Below are 24,635 nucleotides of genomic sequence, written 5' to 3'. Positions count from 1 at the left end.
GCGCCACAATGAGCAAAAGAATTTGTTCCAATATTAAATGAAGCAGACTTTATATTTAGACCCGAATGACCCGGGTGGTTGAAAGGTCTCGAATAAATTATAATAAAAATAATAATAATCCTACTATATTCGTTGTTTTAAAACACTTTTTGTATGAGTATATCTAAAACTAGTCAAAATAGCCATTTTCATACAAAATTTTCAAAATTTACAAAAGAGTCCAAAACATAATAACAATAGCAAATAACACTTTTGCCCATTGTGCCATGGTCAGATCTTACTAAAATTTGCAAGTAACCTTCTGGTAAGTTAATGATCAATTTTAGCTTGGAGCAAGTGAGATTTATCATGTTTAACCCTTTCCTTCCCATGGTAGCACAGGTGATCCACAACTTTGCACAGCTCGCATTTGAACTGGGCGCTTTGGATCAACACCATTTTTTCACTGAATGTGTAGATATGAGTGAAGAACCATTGCACAAAATTTGAAGAAAATCGATCTGCTAGGTTTTGCTTGGCAGCTCAAAAGCTGCAAAAAAGTCGATTTTTTTTCGAATTTAAATCAAGTCATCATTTGTTGTTCAATAACTTGACAAGTTTTCATAATTTCCTTCAAATAAAAATACTGAGGTGCAGAAGGTTACTTATGCAAGCAAAATCAATTGATGGTTTACTTAGATTTTAACTAAAACATATAAATTATTGAGTAAGTAAAGTGGATCACTGGTGATACACTGGGAACAAAACGTACTTTTCTGTTTGTGAAGCTTCTTATCAAAACTCGTGAAAATCATTTCGTCAACAAAAAAATCGCTTCAGGATAGTTATTTCATCTGCTTAAATGACCACATGTCTCGAAATATTTGTAAAAACTCGTGATTTGCTCGAAAAACGGCATTTTTTGTTTTCCTTGCGCAAAGTGTCATGGCGGCCATTGTTCAAGGCAAAAATGAAAATTTCAAATATTTCAATAAATAGACTTTCGAGGGATGTGTATACCAAAGAAGTTTTTTATCAAATAGGATCGTTTTAGTTTGTGATCAATGAAGTGATGAAATTCCATATTTTTTTACAATTATTTCCTGCTTTTCATTTGCGCCCTATGTGTTGTTATCTTCCCAATGGAGCACATATGATCCACCTCAAAACCCAAATTTATCAAATTGATCATTAAAGTAGGCTTAAATTATGCATCTTTTGTTCTAGAACTTCAGCTGTAAAGCAATATTTCTATTTTTAAAACGTGAAAAACCTCGTGGGAAGGAAAGGGTTAAGGATAGTACACTGCGGTTCGTAAAATTATTCAAAAATGCAAATTCTACTAAAACAGTAAAATAACCATAACTACTTCAATTTTCTACCGATTTGGATAAACAACCTCTTGAAATCTTTGTTTGAAATTATATTTTCCAGTCCATAGAAAATCATAAGTTTTTTTTAAATGTCACCATCGAATCTAAAACTGTAGATAAAAACAATCTCTGAAAAATGCATTTTTTTAAATAATTTTTTTCTATCACAACTTCACTGCCGTTCCAAGCAAAATTGTCCCATATGAAAAACGTGCAAACGTGAAAATTGCGATGGAAATTTCAGCCATATTCCTAATTATTATCTCTAACTAAAAATGCATCGACAGTTTTTTCGCGGTGAACAATTCAAGTTCATTATTTTACGAAGTTTTCTGCAAAAAAAATTACATTGTCTACAACAAACGGAAAATTAGAGCTAAAAGAGCATCGTGTGACATTTTTGCGTAGAATCAGAACGCATACCTATGCTAGTTGCACGAAAAACTGTCACTCGGCTACATTTTTTCTATCATTTTAAATGCTTGTATACTTTCTATTTTTTCCAAAAAAAATCAAGTTCAACCGAAATTTGAGAAAAACGTTGCTCTTTATTAGCATTTAGTTCTTTTTACAGACAGCAAAATGCGGTCAAAATTTTGAATGTCTGCTATTAGCAAAAGAAAGTGTCCCATTTCAAAAAGAAATAAGCTTTATCAGAATCATAAGGAGAAATCAAAAACATTGATTTCAAGTTAAGTTTACCCATCAGTTCTTCTAATATTAATCTATATCTTTTGCAAAACTCAGATTTTTTTATTTTCTAATTTTTTTCGATTGATTTAAAACTGCTCGAATTCAAAGCAAATATGAAAAATTGAGCACTTTGACAACTTCCAAGCACGTTTTCTCGAAACTATTATTTTGGCACATATTTCCTTATGATTCTAGGAGCATCAATTGTAGCTGAATAGTGAATATTTTATAATTCCATTCAGCAATCTGCAGAATAAAGTTCTAAGCCATAACATATAGCATATAGCCTTTCATAAAGTAGATAACCAATTTGCAACAGACATTGATAATTTTTTTTTCAATTTCTCTTCTCAACAACAATAGGAATGGTTTAGGGTTTGTGAACCGCCGCTGTTCGAAATGCTTTCATCCGCATGCAAATAAACAACTACAGTGCACATCAGTATTGTGCTCCCCCACTCCAAAGCTCTTACCCTGATATGCGTCCCAAGGATGGCCGGAATGGCAAAAACTATCGCCAACACCCATATCAGCACGGCAATGGTGATGGTCATTCTTGTCGCCTTTCGCCCGCCGCCTAGAAAAGGATCTTCGCTTAATACACAAAATGTAGCCTGGCAAAAGTGCAACCGAAGGACAAACCGTGTGCGTGAAATTTCCTCAGTGGGTCGACGATGGCAAAGAATCGGTCCCCGGATAGGGCAGTCAGAGTGAAAACCGACACCCCGATGGACACATCCTTGATAAACTCGGACGAAGTGCAGAGCAGGCTGCCCCAAGGCCACGAATCCAGGGTGTAGACGATGGACGTGAAAGGAACCGTAGTCACGATCAGGAGCAAGTCCGCCAATGCTAATGACAGAATGTAGCTGAAAAGGAGGAAGAATGTTTTCGGTGAATCAACAATAGCACTAATTTATGGTGTTAGAAAGTATTGCGGTTTCAATCCGGTTAGTTAGCCACAGCTTAGCGGTTGAAGACTGGTGGCGCCATCATGATTTTGTACTACTATTTTCTCTCATCTCATCAGCTATATCGCGTTGAGATTTCGCGGTATACTTGTTTATCGGATAATTGGCTCTATTTATCGTTACAACGCTTTGCGCCACTAGTAGATACATAATACTGTACTGTAACAGTGCCTAGATAAAATTGTACCATAGGAAATTGCATTGCCCTGTCCACATGATTCTGGTCAAAGATAAACGTGTAATTGGAGTCGGCAAATCAAGATGAAACTGGGATGTGGTGTCACACGCTAACATGACGATAAATCGCAAGAAGATTAATGCTCAACTAGGTTTGGCTAGTGCGCTAATAAGATTCTCTTTGGTTTCAGAGAGTTGTGTTTTTTTCTTGACTAGAATAATTATTTTATCTTGAGGACAATAATATATCACTGTTTCATATAATAAGACTAGCTGAGCCGGCGTGCTTTGCTACACCTTCCAAAAATATATAAAATTAAAATAAGTGATATTTAGGTTTATTTCTTAGACAGCATTCCAAACCAAATTTCAACATAATTAGAAGCAAACTCTTTAAATAGAGAACTGCAGCTGGAGTTTTGAATTTCAGTACAAAGATGATTATTTTCTTTAAAATTATCTCTAAATTTATTTTTCAAGATCTGAAACTTTTACTCTGTTTTTGTAAGCTTAATTTAGTTTACAATTATCTCAAAATGTATGTTTTAATGATATGGACATTCAGCCCTATCCCCAATCCAATGCAAGAAGTGCTCACGAACTACTTTAAAATCTTATTTGGTATCTAAATGGCTTAAGATTTTGCTTTATTTGTCTCATAAGTTTTCAAATTACGCCAAATATAATATGAATACGTACTGAACTCGCAAAGAAATTATTTTTATGCACGTTCTTTTTTTAAACTCAAATTTAAGTAGTTTTGGTTCAAAACAGCACTTCAGTGGCATCCCTCATCTTTGAGTTTGTCTAGGCAATAGCAAAACTAAGTTCTGATATGCATACTCAATACTAAGTTCGGCAGCCGAACTCGAATTTATCCTTTTTTTTTCGAGGGTAGCTTTTTTCATGGAATTAAAGGATGATTAAAATTTGTTGTACCCGGATGTTGCTGTCCCGGTACATTGCATTGCAATTACAGAGCGGTGGAAAGTTTTGACACTCCCGGTCAAAGAAAACTTCTGGATGTTACTTCCTACGGGAAGTAAACAACATCCGGAAATTTCCGGACATTCCAAGCCGCTCACCGTATGATGAGAATGACGGACAGAATTTTACACTGACACGGTGACATAGTCTTCCGGTAATTGTTCCGGAACGACAAAATTTTGCGACGTGTTCGTTTGTTGCTGCTCCGGTTCGAACTGAACTCGCTAAGTGTTTTCAGTCCAACAAAGAGAGTTCAATTTTTAGTTCATAAGATCGAACTCAGCTTTGCTCCCTCGCCGAAGGAAAAAAAATGATCAATTTTGAGTTCGCAGTTCGAACCCCATTTTGAACCATCGCAAGGAGGAAAAAGGGTAGGTACTTAACTTTAAGTTCATAGAATCGAACTATGGTTTGAACCTCGGTCGTACTTAATTTTGAGTTAAAATAAAAGAGCGTGTGGGTATGTTTTAGAGGAAAAGTTCATATAATGCCTCATTTTTGATTTTTTGGATCGATTCTTTAGCCTTGGAAAAATCGATTAAATCGGTTTGTTTTCGATTCGATCTTTCGAACTTTTGAAGTATTTTTTTCTATTTTTTCCGGAGATTCTGATATTCTGTTTGTGCAAAATATTGATTCCTGCACCAACCTAAAGACAGTTTTTCATTGCATGCCAATAACATCTAGACCGACTTGATAGGTAGCGTTTTTAACCTCTCTACCTACTCTTGAGGGAAACCAGAACTTTCATGAAATGCTCAAGTAATCAAAAGTTCCATAGAACGGTCACTTGAAATTTGTCAGCCTTGAATTAAGCATCAATATTTAATAGCATTTTAATCAGCTCAAGGCCTCAATTCTTATCGAAAACTTCGAGTCACGATAGCTGAAACTCGGTAGAAGGCTGCTCAGCATTCAAATCAGACCACAATAAAAAGTATTTGAAATGAAGCGTTCAATTTAATATTTACATTTGATTTAAAACATTCCTCAAATAAATATTTTCATATTGCCTTTACTCTTAAAGAAATTTATAATTGAAATTTTGGTTGTTTGAAGAATTGAACTTGAGCCTTCAATATGATAGCTGAACACGTAACCCTTGTGTCATGACCTGTGACTGAATTGATGGTATGAAAAACTCCAGCGTAATTAAAAATCCGTAGCCTTATCAAAATTAGCACATCACCAAGTGAACTAACTTAAAATGGTTGAGTCGATTTAATCACTCAAGTTCTAATATCTAAAATTATTCCTATCTAACGCACTTATAATTTGAACTTGAAAGTATGTAATATGGAGAAATCCATATATTTATTCTGCATTAACATATCAATCTGAGTGGATTTGGGGTCATTTTTGAAGTTCTCAAACCTTACTACCTACCTACCTACCTACCAGACAGAACAGAGCAAACAGGAGCGGAACAGGTTTAAAATCCAGAATGGCTTTATCACGACGAGCCATGGTACTCTCGGTAAAATTTGTGGAAGAAGAAGTGAATGGATGTCGGATGAAACCTGGAGGATGATCGATGATCGGAGAAAGGCGAAAGTCGGAATTGAGTAGGCATGTACGTGGAAAAGGCAGTTATACCAGCTTGTAGACGAGGCAAGAGAGCCTGGACAAACTCCTTAGCCGGAGAGGGAGAAAGAGCCGCCTCCAATGGAGATATCCGATTACTTTAAGACATTTCTTGCCGCCTTAGTGGTGCAAAGACTATATAACGAGAGGCCCGACACGCTTCCGGTTTTAAGCTGGTGGCTACCCTTTCTTATCTTGCCCAGTTGATGAGACTCGGTCGCGAGTTCCTTTTGATTCCAGATTTTGGGAAAGAAGCGGAAGGGACTTTAAAAGGGATCCGTACTTCGACCCCTAAGGGCCGCCCCGAAGTCGAGACAAAACCCGGGAGAAATCCGTGGAAATGGGAATTAGTCGTTCGTTTTAAAGCAAGCTAGGGGTTCGAATCAAGACCAAACCCGTTACCTGGACCAGAAAAGAAGGATCGATTCGCGGCCAATCTCCGCAGTAAAGTAACAAAGCAAATTAATCCCGAAACAACGAACATCGTGTGACTCCCTTTCCAGTTACCCCAATCAGACTATCATCGTTAAGTATACACTATTTGCTTAAAATTATTTGTTCGATTTATTGTCGATTCATGTGTGTTGTGTTGGTTTTACATTCTACTGTTAGGCCTAACCAATTTTCCCTCTTTCAAAACTTCTAACTAGCAGTGCATTTAGGTGGACACGCTTGGTTTCTAGCAAATTTTACTAAGTGATTTTGAGTCGAACAAATCATTTAATTTTGTTTAGTTTTTCGACTTTTCCACCTCGGGGGTGGTGAAAAGGCTACTTTAAACGGCAAGCCAGTCCGAAAAACCCGATTTTCCCGCCAAAAAGCGCGAAAAAACACTCCATTTATCCGGCTCAATAGAGACGATTAAAGCTGCGAAATCATGGCAGATTGTATAGTTATCGCTAGAGAACATGGGTGGGCTGATTATGACTACTCACTCTGACTGTTAGCTGTTGGCGGCGGAGGGAAGAATGCCACGATGTGGTAAATTCCTGGCAAAAAAGAAATACCTGTTGGCGGGACTCAGTAGGAGTTCTGCCGCGTTCGATTGCCCCGTTTAAGCTTTTTATCGCCCTCCCGGCTGATGTATGTTGGTTGAGGCCTATGCGGGTAGACAAAACGGGGTGGTATGAACCTTTTTTGGTTAGGCTGATCTCCGCCTAGCAAACTCGCGGTTGTAGCGTGGCCTTCTGTAGGATTGGTCGAATCCGGTGATGGTTTGGCTGCGGTGGCTTGTTTAGCGAATGCTGGCACGGCTATGAACTGGTAGTCAGCCTGCCATCGGCCGATCGTGGCCCAAGCGGATGCCGTGCACTGCTTCAATATGGCTGGATGTTTAGTTGGTGAACCCAGCGGGATGTCGGTGTTGTGGAGTCCCCGCTGCGGATTCGTACCTGGTTCGGCGTCCGTCGCCTGGGGGGTGGATGCTGTGCGTATGCGTCGTACCTGTAGCTGATTGGCGGGGTTACATATTTGACGGGTTGGGTGAGATTGTGTCCCATTTGGGTTCTCCACATACCTAAGCAGTATTTAAATGCACTACTGACTACTTTCCATGCAACACTTCGAGAGGCTCAAGCAGTGATGTCAATTGAATTTATTGTTAATCAATGTGAAAAGACATACCCCTGTTTAATAGCCAATAACTTTTTTGCCTAATAAGATACAAAGTTACAATCTTCGACAAAGTTGTTCAGCGGAAAGTTTCCTTTAGGAAATTTATAAATTGGCATAAAAACCATCAGCTGGCTCGGTTTCACAGACGAAACAAAATTGATGTTGATTTTTCAGTACAAAATATTCAATTTTCCCATACAAACTTAAAAGTTCAAATTTACTCTTGTAAACGTTACTTCAAAATTCTGCAAAAAATCATGGATGAGTTTTGGACCAAGACGAAACTTTTTAGACCCCAGGGTTTGAGAAATTCCAAAATGACCCTAAATCGACTCAGTCTAATCACACATGCACTTCAATATAATTTACCTATCCGATTAAAAGTACATCTAACTACTGGACCCTAACTCTTCTGATCACCGGACGTAAGTGAGCTTAGAAACTCTATCTTCATCTGATCGACCTGGTCTAGCCTGACTTCGCAACCGGAACTACCCGATACGAACGAGTCTTATCGCGAAGTCAAACAACTACATCCCAATTCGCGAATTCTTCGAGTAGTCCTCGTCTTCCACTTCTGGAACCGAATAACAGAAGCCCAACTTTTGCTTTGCCAAAATAGGTGCACAAAAGCCCCCGAAAGAGGTCATTCACCTGACGCCAAAATAAGAAAGTGGTCGGTGGCCTACAGAAGATAGCATCTAAAGTCACGTGCTTGCCACCAGAATTGTGTCGGTCACTCAGATGTGTTATCAATGATTGATGATTTTTCATTTGGGGTGGTTCTTCAAATGGTAATGGGTGTTTGTTTCGTTCTTGTCTTTAATTGTTTTAATTAAGGCAACATTTCAACTGGCATGTTTGTAAACGTTATTTTATAAGTGTTAAATTTATATTGGGCTTAAAATTAACGTTGAGAGAAATAATTTACCTAATTGTTTCACGTAAAAGTAGACGAATATGCATCGACTTCCTATACCCGTTACAACCAATACAAGAATGCCGCTGAAAGACCAAGCAGGTCAGCTGCTGACAGATCGAACAAATCAGCTCAAGCGTTGGACTGAACATTTTGAACAACTCTTCCGATTCACAAATACCGATGGCCAACAGAACCTGCACCTTAAGGCGCAACAAGTAAGTCGCATTATTGGCGTCAACTCGGAAGCGCCCTCGCTGGCTGAAATAGAAGCGGCAATCAAAGACTTGAAATCCAACAAAGCTCCTGGAATCGATTGCATTCCTGCTGAGATGCTGAAAGTCGACCCTGTCTTGTCAGCACAAATGTTGCACCGTCTTCTCGCTGATATCTGGGATACTGCAACATTTCCGGCCGACTGAATGCACGATATCCTTGTAAAGGTCACTAAGAAAAGAGACGGCGTGGCATAGCTTTGATCTGTACAACTCTCCAAATACTCTGCAAAGTGATCCTGAACAGGATCCAGGATAAAATCGACGCTGCACTCCGACGGCAACAAGCTGGATTCCTATCCGGACGATCATGTGTGTACCACATCATAACGCTACGAATCATACTGGAACAAATCAACGAATTCCAAGACTCTCTTCTGCTGGTGTTCGTTGATTTCGAAAAAGCATTCGATCGATTGAACCAAGAAAACATCTGGGCGGCTCTAAGGCTCGTGGCGGCGTAGTCTAGCCGCTGAAATCTGCACAATTGACGCAAACCTTGGCTGGCAGCATGTAAAAACGCTGGCTCCGGACCGCCAGCAGTGGAGATCTTTTATCTCAGCTCTATGCGTCGGTCAATCGGAGCCAAAACCTTAGGTAGGTAGGTAGGTAGGAAGTTTATAAATATCAAATATGTACATGGATCTCTTAAAAGGAAATATTCTTTCTATTGAGATTCATGTTGCAATTAAGTTTTTGTAACGTTAAAAAAAAGTTTACGAACACCATTAACTGTTCGCACCTTACTAATTTTGTATTGCTTTTTCAGGGATTAAAAAAAAACAGCATCATTAGAATAAACTGCTTATTCATTATCTGGAAATGTCGTTTAAGGTTAAAAAATGCTTTAATTTGGTCGCTGTTTTGATACTATAAATCATCGTAAACCTGGGTAAAATTTTACCCCGGATAAATTCTCACCCATTCATTCAACCACCGCCAAAGTTTTTTTTTTCCTTGTTGGGTACCTATCACTGCGACCAGTTAGTTGATCTATTGTAATATGTCCCCTGTTTTAATATATGCTAAGTCAAGGAAGATCACTTCTATATATTTAGATAGTGTCCCTATCTTGAGATTTAGCATTTTCCCAATCTGGTATAACCGCTCTTATGAAGCTGTTCACCTTTTTAGGACCAATTGAAAAAACTTCGGAGGGATCTAATATGCCACAGCCGATTATTTTAATCCGTTTCGATATAAGAGAAGGACATTCGCAAAGAAGATGCTCTGACGATTCCTTCTCCATACTGCAGAAACGACACACGTCAGAGTTGATTCTGCCAATTTTATTCATGTGATATCTGCATTCACAGTGACCTGTAACGAGCCCTGTAAACATTTTAAGGTCTTTCTTAGATAAGCTGAGAGCTTTTTCTGATTTTTTAATACTTGGTTGGATAAATCTTTTAGCCTGTTGCCCTACAACAGAGTTTTTCCAATTGTTTGCAATCATACATTTTTCTTTATTTTTCATTTCTAATTTAAAATAGCATTTGGAAATACTGCAAAATGGTTCTGGTCCCTCAAGCGGAATAGAAGACCCTTCTCTGGCCAAGCTGTCAGCCTTTTCATTGCCCTCTATACCGCAATGCCCAGGAACCCAGTAAAGATTAACTGAATTTTTTTGAGTTAGTTTTTCCAGGCAATTGATACATTCCCACACTAATTTTGAAGAACATGTGTAGGACCTGAGTGATTTAAGAGCTGCTTGACTATCTGAAAAAATGCATATATTTGCATTTCTATATTTCCTTTTTAAACAAATGTTCACACATTCTAATATTGCATAGATTCCGGCTTGAAAAACTGTCACCCAATTACCCATAGAAATTGAAATGTTCACACCAGGACCTGTTATACCCGCCCCAGCAACATTTCAAATTTTTGAGCCATCCGTAAAGAAAGAAAGAGACCCAGAGCGTAGTGTAGGACCTCCTTCGTCCCATACTCTCCGGCCAGGTTCTATCAAATTAAAGGAATGATTGAAAACCGGTTTGCTAGGTATCCAATCCTTATTTAACAAAATCATTGGATTTATCTGAAATTGTTCCTTGATTTTCATTCTATCATTGTTCAAATTCATTTGCCAAAGTTTAGTAATCAATCTTTGTAATTTTTTTTTATTTCCGTTGAGTTAATCCTTCAACTCTATGGTGTCGCTTCAGGAAATCAAAGTTCAGTACCTATTTGTTTACAAATCGCTGTGAAGGTGTTTTTCTCACGGACCGAAGTATTGAGTGACAAGTTTAAAGAAAAGTATAATCACGAACATAAATACCCTGGGCTGGCTGCCTGGCAGGTTGCAAAGTTCCAAGCTAGTTAACAAACTTACGTGTTGGGAACGTTTCGCATCGCCCGATGCCTCAGGAAGACGATGATGAGCGTCCCATTGCCCAGGACGCCAACGACGAAGATGAGCGCGAACAGGAACGGCACAATGTACGTCTCTGGCCTCCGGTCGTACGGCGTGTAGGGAACCTCTGTGGTCGAAACGTTGACAAGCTCGGTCGTATAGTTGAGCAGGAGAGTCTCCAGTAGGGCCAGCTCGCTATAGTCACTCCGGCCATTCGCCCCCGCACCAAACCGCGACTCCTGGTAGACCACATTCCCGTACGCTTCATCGGAGGAAGAGTCTCCGAGGGCTGTGGAAGAAGAGACCACTCTACTATCGCTGCCATTGTAGGTGGTGGCAAAACTTTGGATTACTGGCGGTAGTTCCGTTTTGAGGCCCGGATCTAGCATGGCTTTCGCGTTGCGGGTGGGAGACTTCCAGAGCGCGGACGTGGGCAAATATAATTAACTACCGCTCCAGGGTTACACTAAAATGACTATTTTCGAAGGATGGATGCACGTTTCGGAATTAACATGGTGAACATTCGGGCAATTAAGTCTGGAATTAGAAAAGAAAAAATGGATTATGATTTATGTGGCCATAATTGATTTGTCAATCATTTTAAAACAATCATAAAATGTTTGATTTTAGATTTGTGCATGGCTCGGTATGATAAGCAGGCAATCGAATTGGATCCCATATCAATTTGAATAATAGAGCAATAATAACAAAACCCTGCTTCCTGTTAAGTACGCCGCAAATTGAAATGTGACGGTAGCCATTCGTTTCAGTTTATCATCGGTTGATTGGTCTTTAAAAACTATCTTTCTCGGTAACAATTTTCCTGACAGGGCATAAAAGCCGAAAATCATTCGCAATTCTTCTTCTGAAGCACCTCTCTTCATATCACATCAAACGCTTTCGCCTCCAGCCATAAGCGAGCTACCCTTTTCGTGGAACGGTTTACAGATCGGTTTCTGTTTGTTGATGAGCAATAAACTTCACACTTTATGTGCGATAAATGGTATACACCATCAACAAAAGTGGAACATTCTAGTATGTCAATGGAATATCTTGAGTCTTGAGCAATACAAATTAAGTTCATCTCCAACCTTAAAAGTTCTCATCAAAGTGTAATCAACCTTTCAATAACAACTTTCGAAAAAAAAGGAAAAAAATAGAAAATTGACAAAAGAGCCAAGTGTAATAATATGTTTGGCTCATCTAGAGTGTTAACGCGAAAATGTTATCGCTATTCAAGGCAGGTGTTCTTCAGACAAATTTTTAATTAATGGATGTGGCGTTCAGAAAGAAAAAACCAACCGAGCTACCGAGGAATTATGGATATTTATCTGAATCAATTTTATGCAATCAACTCAGGATTAAAAAAATCCTACTTAGTAGGAAGTTACCCAGCATTTCCGTGTCATGTTCCGTGGGTTGCATGCTATAGCATTTTGTCTTCCGTAATGCAATTCACTGTTATCAAACCGTTTAATTTTAAAGGTTATGCTTAAAATGACCATAACAAAGGAAAGTTTTTTTTTCTCCAACCTCTATTAACACCAAACATCCATCAGTAGTGGGAACTAACAAAGGACAACTGTACAAGTGCAAAGAAGCAGGCACCGGGAAGGCTACCGGAACTTTATCCGGTTCGTGTGTCCTATATGTGTGCCAGTTTGCTAAACGACCTGCTTCATTCAAGGCCCCAGCCAGACACGGTCAAGTCGTCGAGTGTGGAATGGATGATGAAAACGAGGAAAAAACTTGAAATTAAACACCACCCGGCACTACCCATGATAAGGATACCAACTAAACAACTATAAAACAACCGGGCTTTGCCGCTTCTAAGTGCTAAGTTAAATTTATTAGAGACATCCCCAGAGGCGGAAAGTTGTAAAACGGCTCCGCATTAGCTGACCAGAGTTTAATAATGACAAAATTGCATAAGTGACAGAATTTAGTTATAACTGTATGAAACTCGCTTCTTTTATGGCAAACACAAACTTTCGAGTTTTGTTGAATCGAAAGTTTGAATTTATTAAATTTTCTCTATGTTTATAATTAATAATCCGTAAAATGTTGACAGCAGGCGTTGCGTAAAATTTTTGAAAAACTAGTTGTTTACTCTGAATAGTTTTGGTACCCTTATTTATACAAATAACGCCTTAATCTATACTTGTCAAATCGTTGGAATATCCGTGATTATGTTGACCTTAAGCATCCCAGTCCCAGTAGTTCAGAAGTTGATTCACTTCAAAATGTTGTCATGAATATTTAAATGACTCTATCTGTGGGTTGGTGGCTTTAGTAAGACCTTTTATTTATTGGCCACAAATGCGTTGAATCCCAAAGATGGTGTTCAATATAAAGTGTTCTTACCTTATTTGTAAGATGGTAGCCATCATGTTCTCGAAAGAAATACCGACAACGGGGCATCATGCAACAGCAGGGTTAGTACAACATTTGATTATCACAACACTTCTTCAATTTTTATTTTGAAATGATGTTGTATTTAACGATAACAAAACAATGACATAGTTTCTTACATCGTGAGATAGTTTTTTAAACTTTTTGTTTTCATAGAAAATTTATAAATCGAGCAATAGATGTACTAATTTTTACATTTTTTGATACCGTAAAAACGTTACCCAGTATGACGGATTGGCCAAATTATATCACCTTCAAACCTTATATTGCTTTTACTATCCTATATACTATCCTATTCAGCTAGTACAATTTTTTATAGTATTTTTTACCCCTAAATGTGTACAGCCACTTTATGTTTATTTTTTAAAAGATTTTTGACAGAAAAAATGTAAAATTTAATGCGTACAAAACCCAAATTGCTGCAGTTGGTGCTTTATGCATTATGACATCACAAATCTATCAAAAACTATACATTTTCAAACGTTTTCATTTAATTTTTCATTTAAAACCAAGTTTTTTGCAACTTGCCCCTTTTTTCTATGGAGGGTGAAAATCGCATGTAGCTAGCCCGATGCACAATGGGGAAAAAAGTGTACAAACCGCGAAGAAATTTAACATCTTTCGTCCTACATGACCCAAATCTATGAAATTATATTTTCCTTTTGTGAAAATTTTCGGAGAATCGATAGGACATAGTTTCAAACGCCGCACAAGCTTACGAACGGAGATATAGTGCCTTTTTAACCCCTAACTCCCCTATATTTTGTAAACATTCCAGAAAAAACACTGATTTGAACCAGAGAATTTTGAACAAAAACAGACCTATCGTGTGTAATTTTTCCTGAGGAATCAAATGAAGGCTGTGTTGGCCACCGCACGCTTCAGAAAATGGAGTTATGGCTGTTTTTGCCCTCAATTCCCCTATATTTTTCAATTATTTCAGAAAAAAGCTTGTTCGGACTTGAACCGAATGGGTTGTATCTTGTGGAGTTTTTTCCGATGAATCGAATGCAGGCTGTTTGAGCCCCCGCACGCTTCGGAAAATGAACTTATGGCTGTTTTACCTTCAATTCCCCTCAATTTTTCAAATTGTTAAGAAAAAGCATGTTCGGACTTGAAAATTTTAAATCATTTGGGACAGCGGTCGGCAACCTTTTGAGACAGAAGAGCCAAAAATTGCAAATTAAGGAAACGTCCATGTTTCAAAGAGCCGCAATTCATTTTATCCTTACTACAAATAATGGTGATCGCTAAAATACATTGCATCCTGATGTCAACTTAGTTTATTATCCTTTTTCACAACGCCACAGATTTTCGTTGTTTTATTGGCAAACGGAAGCGATTTTCTTTCTTCTAGATCAATATATTTTCATATTGGGTAAAGCTTAGTAACGTTGAAATTTTGGCGATTTACCATTGTGACCTGATAAAATTTATCATTTTAAACTTTGGTGCACCTTTTCCCAGATAAAAAATAGACTTTCGATGTGTTCTGTTGAAATATTTAAAAGAAGCATTGAAAATTTTATATCATAAAAATGCATGTTACAAGATGTAAATTAATATGAATAAAAACTATACCAGGGTTTGTCACAAATATTTTTTCTTCAAATTCTACAAAAAAGCCTTAACATTTTTTTTTGGTTTTGAACATCCGGTAAAATCCATAGAGGTTCATTTGTTTGTTATGCGCATAGTTGAACATTAAAGTAGTTTGTTGGCGGTTTTCTGGCCGAAAATGTTAACCAATTAGAATGATATAAGATTCGTTGTGTGAATAATTTATTCTCATTTTCCAAAATTTCAAAACAAAACAATTTCAAATATTTCAAACAGTCAAAACAATATTTTTAAAATACTTTTAATTCTTGACAGATTTGCTGTATTTCAGTGTATCTTGAATTTTAGGAATCGTCCAGAATAGATTCTACCGATGATGTAGGAATAAGCTGAACAAACCAAAACCAAAATTCTGATAAAGACTTAGAAATCAAATTGGAACATTTTAAAACAAAATGTTTTAAGAAAGAAATTTTAATGCACAAAACAACTGTTATCAGTATTCTAAATCATAATTAAAATCAACATCTGATGATATCTGATGTTCATATTTAATCAGAACGATGGTAAAGCAAATTTATTTTTAAAATATTCAATGCATAAAAAAAAACTCAACTTCATGATCTTTACAGTAAGGACTTCATTTGACGATTAAAAAATTCTCGGTTTATATCCGATTAAATCAGAAAATCAAATTCAACGGAAAACTTCCTAAGCCAGCGAAGAAAAATTTCTCCAGGTTTCCAAATGCTATATCAGACTTTTATGAAGAACGTAAACTGATTTCTAAATCTCAACTTGGTTACAAACTGACAAGATGCTGTAAATTTGTTCTACAGTAGTTTTTTGGTTTCTTATGGAATCCTGGAAAATATTATCTGAACTGATGGTACTTATGTTGCGTCCGTTTACTCTAGAAAATTTCGAGGATTTTCAAACTTTTCATACATTGAGCTAAAGAGCCGCAGTTATACATCTAAAGAGCCGCATGCGGCTCGCGAGCCGCAGGTTGCCGACCTATGATTTGGGACGTTGCTTGTGTGATTTTTCCCGAGGAATTCAATAATGGTTGTTTGAGCCACCGCACGTTTCGGAAAATGGAGTTATGTCTGTTTTTACCCTCTTTTCCCCTACATTTTTCAATGATTTCAGAAAAAAGCATGTTCGGACTTGAAAATTTTGAACCAAATGGGTTGTATCCTGTGTAATTTTTTCCGAGGAATCCAACGAAGGCTGTTTGAGCCACCAGACGCTTTGGAAAATGGAGTTATGACTGTTTTTACCCTAAATTCCCCTACATTTTTTTCTGAAATCATAAAATACAACCCATTTGGTACAAAATTTTCAAGTCCGAACATGCTTTTTTCTCAAATCATTGAAAAATGTAGGGGAATTGAGGGTAAAAACAGCCATAACTTCATTATTCAAAGCGTGCGGTGGCTCAAACAGCCTTCATTGGATTCCTCGGAAAAAATCACACAAGATACGTCCCAATAGATTCACAATTTTAAGTCCGAACATGCGTTTTCTTAACAATTTGAAATTGTAGGGGAATTGAAGGTAAAACAGCCATCATTTGATTCCTTTTACAAAATACAACCCATTCGTTTCAAAATTATTAAGTCTCATGCATGCATTTTCTGAGGTATTTGAAAAATGTAGGGCAATTGAGGGTAAAAACAGCCATAACTTCATTATTCAAAGCGTGCGGTGGCTCAAACAGCCTTTGTTGGATTCCTCGGAAAAAATTACACAGGATACAACCCATTTGGTTCAAAATTTTTAAGTACGAACATGCTTTTTTTCTGAAATCATTGAAAAATGTAGGGGAATTGAGGGTAAAAACAGCCATAAGTCCAATTTCCGAAACGTGCGGTGGCTCAAACAACCATTATCGCATTCTTCGGAAAAAATCACACAAGATACGTCCCAAATGATTCAAAATTTTCAAGTCCGAACATGCTTTTTCTTAACAATTTGAAAAATTGAGGGGAATTGAAGGTGAAACAGCCATAAGTTCATTTTCCGAAGCGTGCGGGGGCTCAAATAGCCTGCATTCGATTCACCGGAAAAAACTCCACAGGATACAACCCATTCGGTTCAAGTCCAAACAAGCTTTTTTCTGAAATAATTGAAAAATATAGGGGAATTGAGAGCAAAAACAGCCATAACTCCATTTTCTGAAGCGTGCGGTGGCCAACACAGCCTTCATTCGATTTCTCAGAAAAAATTACACACGATAGGTCTGTTTTCGTTCAAAATTCTCTGGTTCAAATCAGTGTTTTTTCTGGAAAAGGGGTTGAAAAGGCACTATATCTCCGTTCGTAAGCTTGTGCGGCGTTTGAAACTATGTCCAATCGATTCTACGAAAATTTTCACAAAAGGAAAATATAATTTCATAGATTTGGGTCATGTAGGACGGAAGATATTGAATTTCTTCGCGGTTTGTACACTTTTTTCCCCACTGTGCGGTGGTTGGAGAGCGTGTTTATACGCACACTTCAAACGATAATGGAATTGATCATTCCCTGAATCAGGAAAATATACTTTATAAATTGCAGTACGGTTTCAGACCCGGATCGAGTACGCTTATCGCTATCACAGAATTTGTTGATTCAATTATTACGAAAATAGATTCGAAAATTCATTTGATGAAAAGAAGAAATTGAAATTTGTAAACCACGTTTTGTTTTTTATTTGCCAAAGAAACATGAAAGTGATTAAACTTTGGATCGGTAATCATAAACAAACATTTGCTCACCAGATTTTCGTGTTAAAGTTTTTGAAAGTGATTTAATATCCTCCTGAAAATAAGCGATTTACGAAAACTTTGATATACAAACTTATTTACGGGCGTCTCGTTAGAATGCAATTAATGTGATTACAATGTAATGATAAAAAATGGTACTAAGCTTTGAGCCCAAGAATAGCTAAATCTCTGCATCCAAATTTTCTTCATTTTTGTGCAGTCTAGTGCAGAGCAACTTCACTGGTGTTGGGAAAAAAGTGGTAGAAATTTTGACATTTTGAAAATTTTACCATGCAAAAATGTTTTAAAGATCTTGAGCCGTTGTAATTTTTTACAACACTGTTTTTATTTCAGCCGTATGTGATAGAAATATTGCTATTTTTGCATAACAGCATGCGAAAATACAACACGTGTTGTAAAAAAACCTAGAAGTCCACAGATCTTGAAAATGTTTTTGCATGGGAAAATTTTCAAAATGTGCCGTAAGTGTCAAAATTTCTACCACTTTTTCCCAACACCAGTGAACTTGCTCTCAGTTGTTAAGGTGCTAAATTTGAGTCTTCTGAGTTAATAGCAGCAGATTGAAAAGTAAACATCAAAATCGAATACACCAGCTAGATTACCCAACGCCAGTTTGTCAACTCTGTCGTAAATATATTTTGAACTGTATAAGATTGTTCGGTGCATGGGCATTCGCATTCGCATAAACAGTCGCCTAAAACTTCGGTTGGCGCTACTCGTCAACTCTTCGTTTAATAGAAGTTTTTAAACAAACGTAAAATAAAAACGATCTTCAAAACCATTGATAAAGCTCAGAAAAAACGAAAATGTATGTATGTACCGTAATCTGGGGTAAGATTGATCACTTTTTTCAATATTTTTCGATTATTTCATCTTTTAAGGAGAATGTGGCATGTTTCATATTTTTAAAACCAGTACTGGACTTCTATGAACGTAAATCATGGTTGCAAAAATTTATTAACAAGTTTTAAATTTGATTTAAAAATCGATTTCGTCCCTGTTCAGGATTTGATGCTTTGGGGTGACATTTGTCAGTCTCTATTTTGACGGTTTTATCGTATTTTCTTGATAATTAAGGGTACAAATCACCTTCATACCTTCATACACCTGCAAGTTTTCCAATTTACCTTGCTTTTCAACGTTTTCTTATAAAAACATTTATAATCGAAAAAAATTACAATGATGCTGCATACATTTAGGGGCAAAAATCATAACAATTGCTAAATATTTTAAGCTTCAAAATACAAATGCAATTTTATCTACACACATTCTCTTAGGCCCTCCCATTATTTCCATTTTAATTTTTTCTTCAAAGTTAACGATTTATTAGGTTCCTATCCATTTGTCCATTACGAGCTTACTTTTGAAAAATGTCCTTATTTTTTTAATATCAAAAATGTATCATTAAATGACTATAAAAATAGCACTATAACTATAACAACACATAGAAAAAAAAGTTGTTCTTTCACATTCAACAACCCGTTTGCGTCTAAATGCTTTTCGGTATCATCAGGAGAACTGTTTGTTTGCGAGCCTTGGAAAAAATTGATATTTTATAATTTTGAAATTTTTAGAGTTTATTACAAAATTCTTACTATTTTCCCTTATGTTCATACTTATAAATTTTCAAAAGAATTTTGTATTTTTAATTTTCGAAAATTTATTTAAAAATAACAATAACGTAAATGTTCTTTTACATATTTCTATTAGGAGTTTTGGAGTGAATAATGATTTTCAATAGTACTAGCTAACTATTTGAAAATTTTTTGTATGATATTATAACTAGCCTCAATAAATTATTTTCAAGCATCATAAGATACCATAGTTTCATATTTTCAAAAAAATGTTCAGAAAAAAAAATCAAATTCATTCAATTATTTTGTTTCAAAAAATAATATAAAGTTTTGCTTTATTTCTCAAAAATCGCTCATGGTTTGAGGTTAGGGCTGAGGCCTCCTGCTAAGGTGGTGTTCGTGTAGAACTGTCAATATATCCTAATAAAGATATATTGACAGTTCTACACGAACACCACCTTAGCAGAAGGCCTCAGTCCTACCCTCAAACCATGGGAGAACAGAACCGATTTTTGAGAAGGGCGCACGATAAACGCGATTTTCCAGCACTAATATCGACAAATTCGCCCTGTGGAAAAGCGATACACAGGTGTTCGTGTTTTGATTTTTTTGGGTTTTCAGGGCTGCCAAGTGCATTGATATTTGGAAAATGATTATATTTTTTCTAATGAAATGTTATTGAAAAACCTTTTCATGAGTACTGAGAATTTTACAACTTTCCCGTAGATTTCTATCGAATGTGAAATTAAACGCATCATTTATCTGAACGAAATAACAACTTACTGTATCGCTCTCTTTAACGAAGTAGCGAATTATGTGGATATGTTTAAAATAATTAGAGCATGTAGGCGATTATTTTCAAACTCAACATAGTCGGGGCTTTCATTAATTTACTTGTGGGCTTGTGATATAGCTCAGTTGGCAAGTCTGTTGTCTCCTGAGCCGATGTCCGCGAGTTCGAGCCCAAGAGCAAACATCGAACACAGTTGTACCGGATGAGTTTTCCAATAACGATCCGCCAACTGCAACGTTGATAAAGTCGCGAATGCCATAAAGATGGTAAAACGACTATAATCGAAACAAAAAAAAATTAATTTACTTGTTTGTAACAGTGAATGATTTTGCATTCGTTTAGAAGTTAGAAACCACTCTTTTTTAATCAACCAAGCAGTACCTACATGAAAATGTATTTCAGATGTTTTGAATTCACGTTGAAAATTCATTAGCAAAAGATGGCTTATCTTCATCCATTTAGAGACGCCCCGAATGAATTCAAACATTCAGCTGTTGGTAGTTAAAAAATTTAATCAACTCAGAAGTATTATAATTAGTTTAAAACAAGCAAATATCTACCAGTGATTGAAATCCTCACCAATTTTCTCATCAGAGGCTCTCAAAATACACGCTTTGAGGCCTCGCATAGTAATACAGGAGACGATACATATACATTCATTCAAACCTCCCCCCATGAGGAGGATCTGCTCTGAGAGACACTATTCGTTTGCTGCCCCGAACGAACTCTCTCATCGTTCGGTTACTACATGATGCATGAAGAAGAGGAAGAAGACGAGGCACACATACTCATTTACGTTGATGAATTTGAATAAATCCAGCCGATAGCTGTCGTTGAGGAGAACATCTTCAACCTCGCCGCAAAGGTTGAGGCAACAACGACAACAACCGAACTTATTGCATTGCATAGGCCCGCAACGTATGGAGCAAGGAGGGGGAGGAAAAAGAAACGAAAACACTAGCTGCCTGCGTGCGGTTGCTGTGCAATAATAGCAACAGCAGAAAAACCTCGGGTATTCGATCCAGGCACAAACGAGGAGACTCGGGTTTGCTGTGCCTTTTGAATTCGGTTCCTTCAAGAATGTAACAGGAGATGCGTGAGAGCCATTCGTTTGATTTTTTGGATTCGCTGCCCCGAATGTATATTGCTTCGTGAAGGCGGGCCATGTTGAGAGCGTATGCATCATCGGTTTTGTCGTTTTCGCTGCCTCGCTGCAACCTTTGCTTCTGAGTAAAGCGTTGAGCGAGAGAAGGTTGATCAATTCATTCTCAGCCAAATACAACCACTGATATCTACTGATTTTAGTAACGCACCTAGCATCACTGGTGAGGCCGCCAGCAAATCAAAATTTGAGGTTATGGCTGAGGCCAATTTTTCGCCAATACTATCGTCCGTATATACACACAAAACTTTCGAGGCTCCACTTAGCAAAAATGAGCTGTTGCTTTCCGTTAGCAAAATTTTTTTTTTACTGTCGAGTTAGCACTTTCCCAAATTGTCATGACTTTTGCTCAATTTGAGTAAAAATAACCAATTTACTACTAATTTAAGCATTTGAAGTAGCATGGACTCAAACTTTTAGCCTGTGCTCAAACCACGTTCTTTATGTGCTCAAATTTTAGAAAGGCGACACAGGCGGGAACCTGTCAGATTATTCTTGTTTTTGTTTTGCACCGCGCGCGGGTAAAAAGATTTTTGTTCCGCTCCTCGGTTTTTCGTCGTTTAATTTGAATTTGAATTTGGTAAGTAGTACATAAAATAGTGGTTAAAAGGAAAAAATAACAGAAATATTAAGCTTTCCAATCCTCAAATTGGCATCGACTAACCAGGTTTCCGAACTTTTCCAGGATCAACAGCAGCTCGTGTTAGGGAATGCTGCAGAAGTAGCCGCATTCTCCCTCCAGCGGAACGGTTACCGGTTCGGTAATCAGTGGAAAATCGCGGAATCCTAACACTGCACATACCGATACACGATAACCAGAAAGGAGGAGAAAAGTGTGAAGCGCAAAACCGAACCCGGAAGCAGCAGTAGTGGTTCCGCCGGGTGGTGTGGTTTACCTGTTGGTGGTCAGTGTTTCTTACTATGAGCTAGCAAAAAAAATAGACTGTCTACCTATTATAGTTTTATTTCTATTCTATAAGATCCTAATATGAAATGCACTTAACTAAATTATTTCTGTTTTTCAGATTTCATTGGTGGAGATGTATAGTAAAAGCTTCAAGAACGCGATGATGGAATACACTTTTCGAAACTCGCGGAGTGATGCGAACAAAAATAAAAGAGAAGATAAAAAATCAAATCTCACTTTTTAATATTTGAAAACCTTTCCATTGAAAATAATTTAATTTTGGATTTTACTCAAATTCTAGCAAACGTTAGAAAAATAAATTTTGCTAAAATGTTAGCAGACAAAGGTTTTCGTTTGCTTGAAAATTAGTAAACATTCAGTCAGGACACATTTTGCTATTTTGCTAAAATTTTAGTAGAAAAAAATTGCTAAATTGATTGCTAACTTTCTAGCTGGTCAAATTTGAGCAAAATTTTGCTAATTTTCGGCCTCGAAAATTTTGTGTGTACCCTTATAGGAAAGTAAAATTTGAGCCTTCGTACTGGTCGGCAGATTGATGAGAGAAATTTGACGATTGAACGATTATTTCCTTTTTTATTCAGTCATTCTGCCCCAGTTTTTCACTAATGCTGATACATATAAGAAAACATACATACATTTTGGGGTAAAAATTATTACAAAATTCTCTACTGTTTTGTAGGTAGTTTAAATGGTAAAACTGAAAGTTTCTACTGATGCAATTTAAATTAAAAAAAGTCAACATAAAGTTTAAGTTTAAAATTACTTTAAATTTTTTCTTGAAATTTGCATACATATTTCAAAGGAATTATAAAATTTGCTTATAGATTGACTAAAACTCATGCTCGGGAGTCGCTGTAAACGAATTACGGGTGATGAATCGATTGTGTCTATCTCGGTTTAAGGTTGCAATTAGAAAGGAAAATTATGCAACGAGAAGAGACGCGCCTGGTAATTTTCCAGTAGCCCGACGAAAGTGTCTGGTGGAAATGAAAGGGTGGGACAAGTTGTAATTGCGCGTAAATTCATTTACATACACCATTGTTGTTTGCTTTTTCATTTCCGGTATCAACTTCAGTAATGAAATTTGTCTTGCAATTCAATCCGTTGTCGTGGTATAATTGAAATAGCCTTATTTTATTTTTTTTTTTGTTTCGAGTAGATAAATTTGATTAATTACACTGCTTTGTTCTATCGACTCACATTTCTGACCCAAATTGTCTGCCAATGTGGCGTTTGTCATTGGCAAGTCTATGCCATTGTTTGCGAATTCTGGCAGAAGATTCAGTTGGAAAATCGTTTTGGCTTCGCTACACAATCCTTGAACCATGCATGCTCAGCTCGTTGAGGGAAAATTATATTTATCCAACGGTTATGCATCACCAGCTTTGTTCATCACATTATACTCGTACAAATATTTGCTCACGAAAATCGGGCTGTCTTGACCATTAAAGTCTGACTGTGATTTACTATTCACGGAAACAATTCTTCACTTTGTTTCATATGTGTATAATTGTTGTCTGAGATTTATCTAGCGTGTAATTTCATTCCAATAAAATAAAGAAAATATACCTAAATATGAATAGTCAAATCCCTCGACCAACTCAGTAGGTATAAAAACATAATTTTAACGCGGCTCTCAAAATAAGGGAAGCCTTTTTCAAGAGTCGAATTGAGACTTCTTCACCTAAGCCGGAGATAATATGCTGATTCCAATGCCAGGATAAATAAAATTAAACCTACGACGGCGTAGCACCGATGCTCTTGGTTGACAAGCAACTCGAGCGCATAGACGATAAGCGTTAATGAAGAATGTCAAAAGTTTCGACTCTGGGCATTTTCTTCTGCTTATGCTGACAAAACTCCTCTCAAAAGGCAAAAAAGTTTCCGAGAAATCATTAAAGATGCAAATGGGCTTCTGGCGTAATTGACAAAAAAAAAATGGAAAAACGCGAATGTCGTCAAAGCCGCGATCCGTTGGAATTGTGGAAATGGTGATGCGCAATTATATGTTTTTTTTTTTGTGTGCATGTCGAATTTATGAGGAAAAGGAAACGAAGCGCTTTTCACAGGCGATTTTAGCGACACTAGAAATTTGGATGCCCTCACGGTTGTTTAATTCTTATTTGTTTGTTGATGACTCTTTGATTATTCTTTTCGGATGTAATTCAGTAGAACACGCTGAATTTCCCATAATGATAAATTTCCGATTTTCCAGATTTCAAACGAACTCTTATCAAAAATTGATTCATTAACTCTTTATTCCTAATCCCTCATTTTGACAGGGTTTATATAAATCGGCATAAAACCAAAGCCAGTAATGTAGAATGTTTTAAAACTTTCTTTAACTAACAATCCAGATTAATGAAAACTGTTTGATAAGCAGTTGTCAAAAGTCAAAACCTACAGCTCAGTGAAGTTCAAAAAACATGAGAAAACTGAAATTATCGAATTGGTAGACTCCAATATCAATTTTCCCGTTTGTTTGGATAACGGGCCGCTATTAAGTCT

The 24,635-nt window shown here is 36.9% G+C and overlaps 1 protein-coding gene across 2 annotated transcripts in view; it reads right to left on the bottom strand.

Annotated features, from left to right (window-relative positions):
• LOC129745445 (neuropeptide CCHamide-1 receptor-like) overlaps window positions 1-24,635 on the bottom strand; it is a 241,547-nt gene that overhangs the window by 49,759 nt on the left and 167,153 nt on the right. For both annotated transcript variants that reach the window (XM_055738530.1, XM_055738531.1), the window contains exons 3-5: window positions 10,908-11,465; window positions 2,688-2,914; window positions 2,519-2,622 (exon numbers count right to left, since the gene is read on the bottom strand). In XM_055738530.1, coding sequence (XP_055594505.1) covers window positions 2,519-2,622; window positions 2,688-2,914; window positions 10,908-11,317 — 741 coding nt within the window. In that variant the 5' untranslated portion in view covers window positions 11,318-11,465. The remainder of the gene's footprint in view (window positions 1-2,518; window positions 2,623-2,687; window positions 2,915-10,907; window positions 11,466-24,635) is intronic.

Source organism: Uranotaenia lowii, chromosome 2 (genome assembly GCF_029784155.1).
Source record: "Uranotaenia lowii strain MFRU-FL chromosome 2, ASM2978415v1, whole genome shotgun sequence".
Classification (NCBI taxonomy): domain Eukaryota; kingdom Metazoa; phylum Arthropoda; class Insecta; order Diptera; family Culicidae; genus Uranotaenia; species Uranotaenia lowii.
This window is presented reverse-complemented; position numbering and strand designations above follow the sequence as displayed.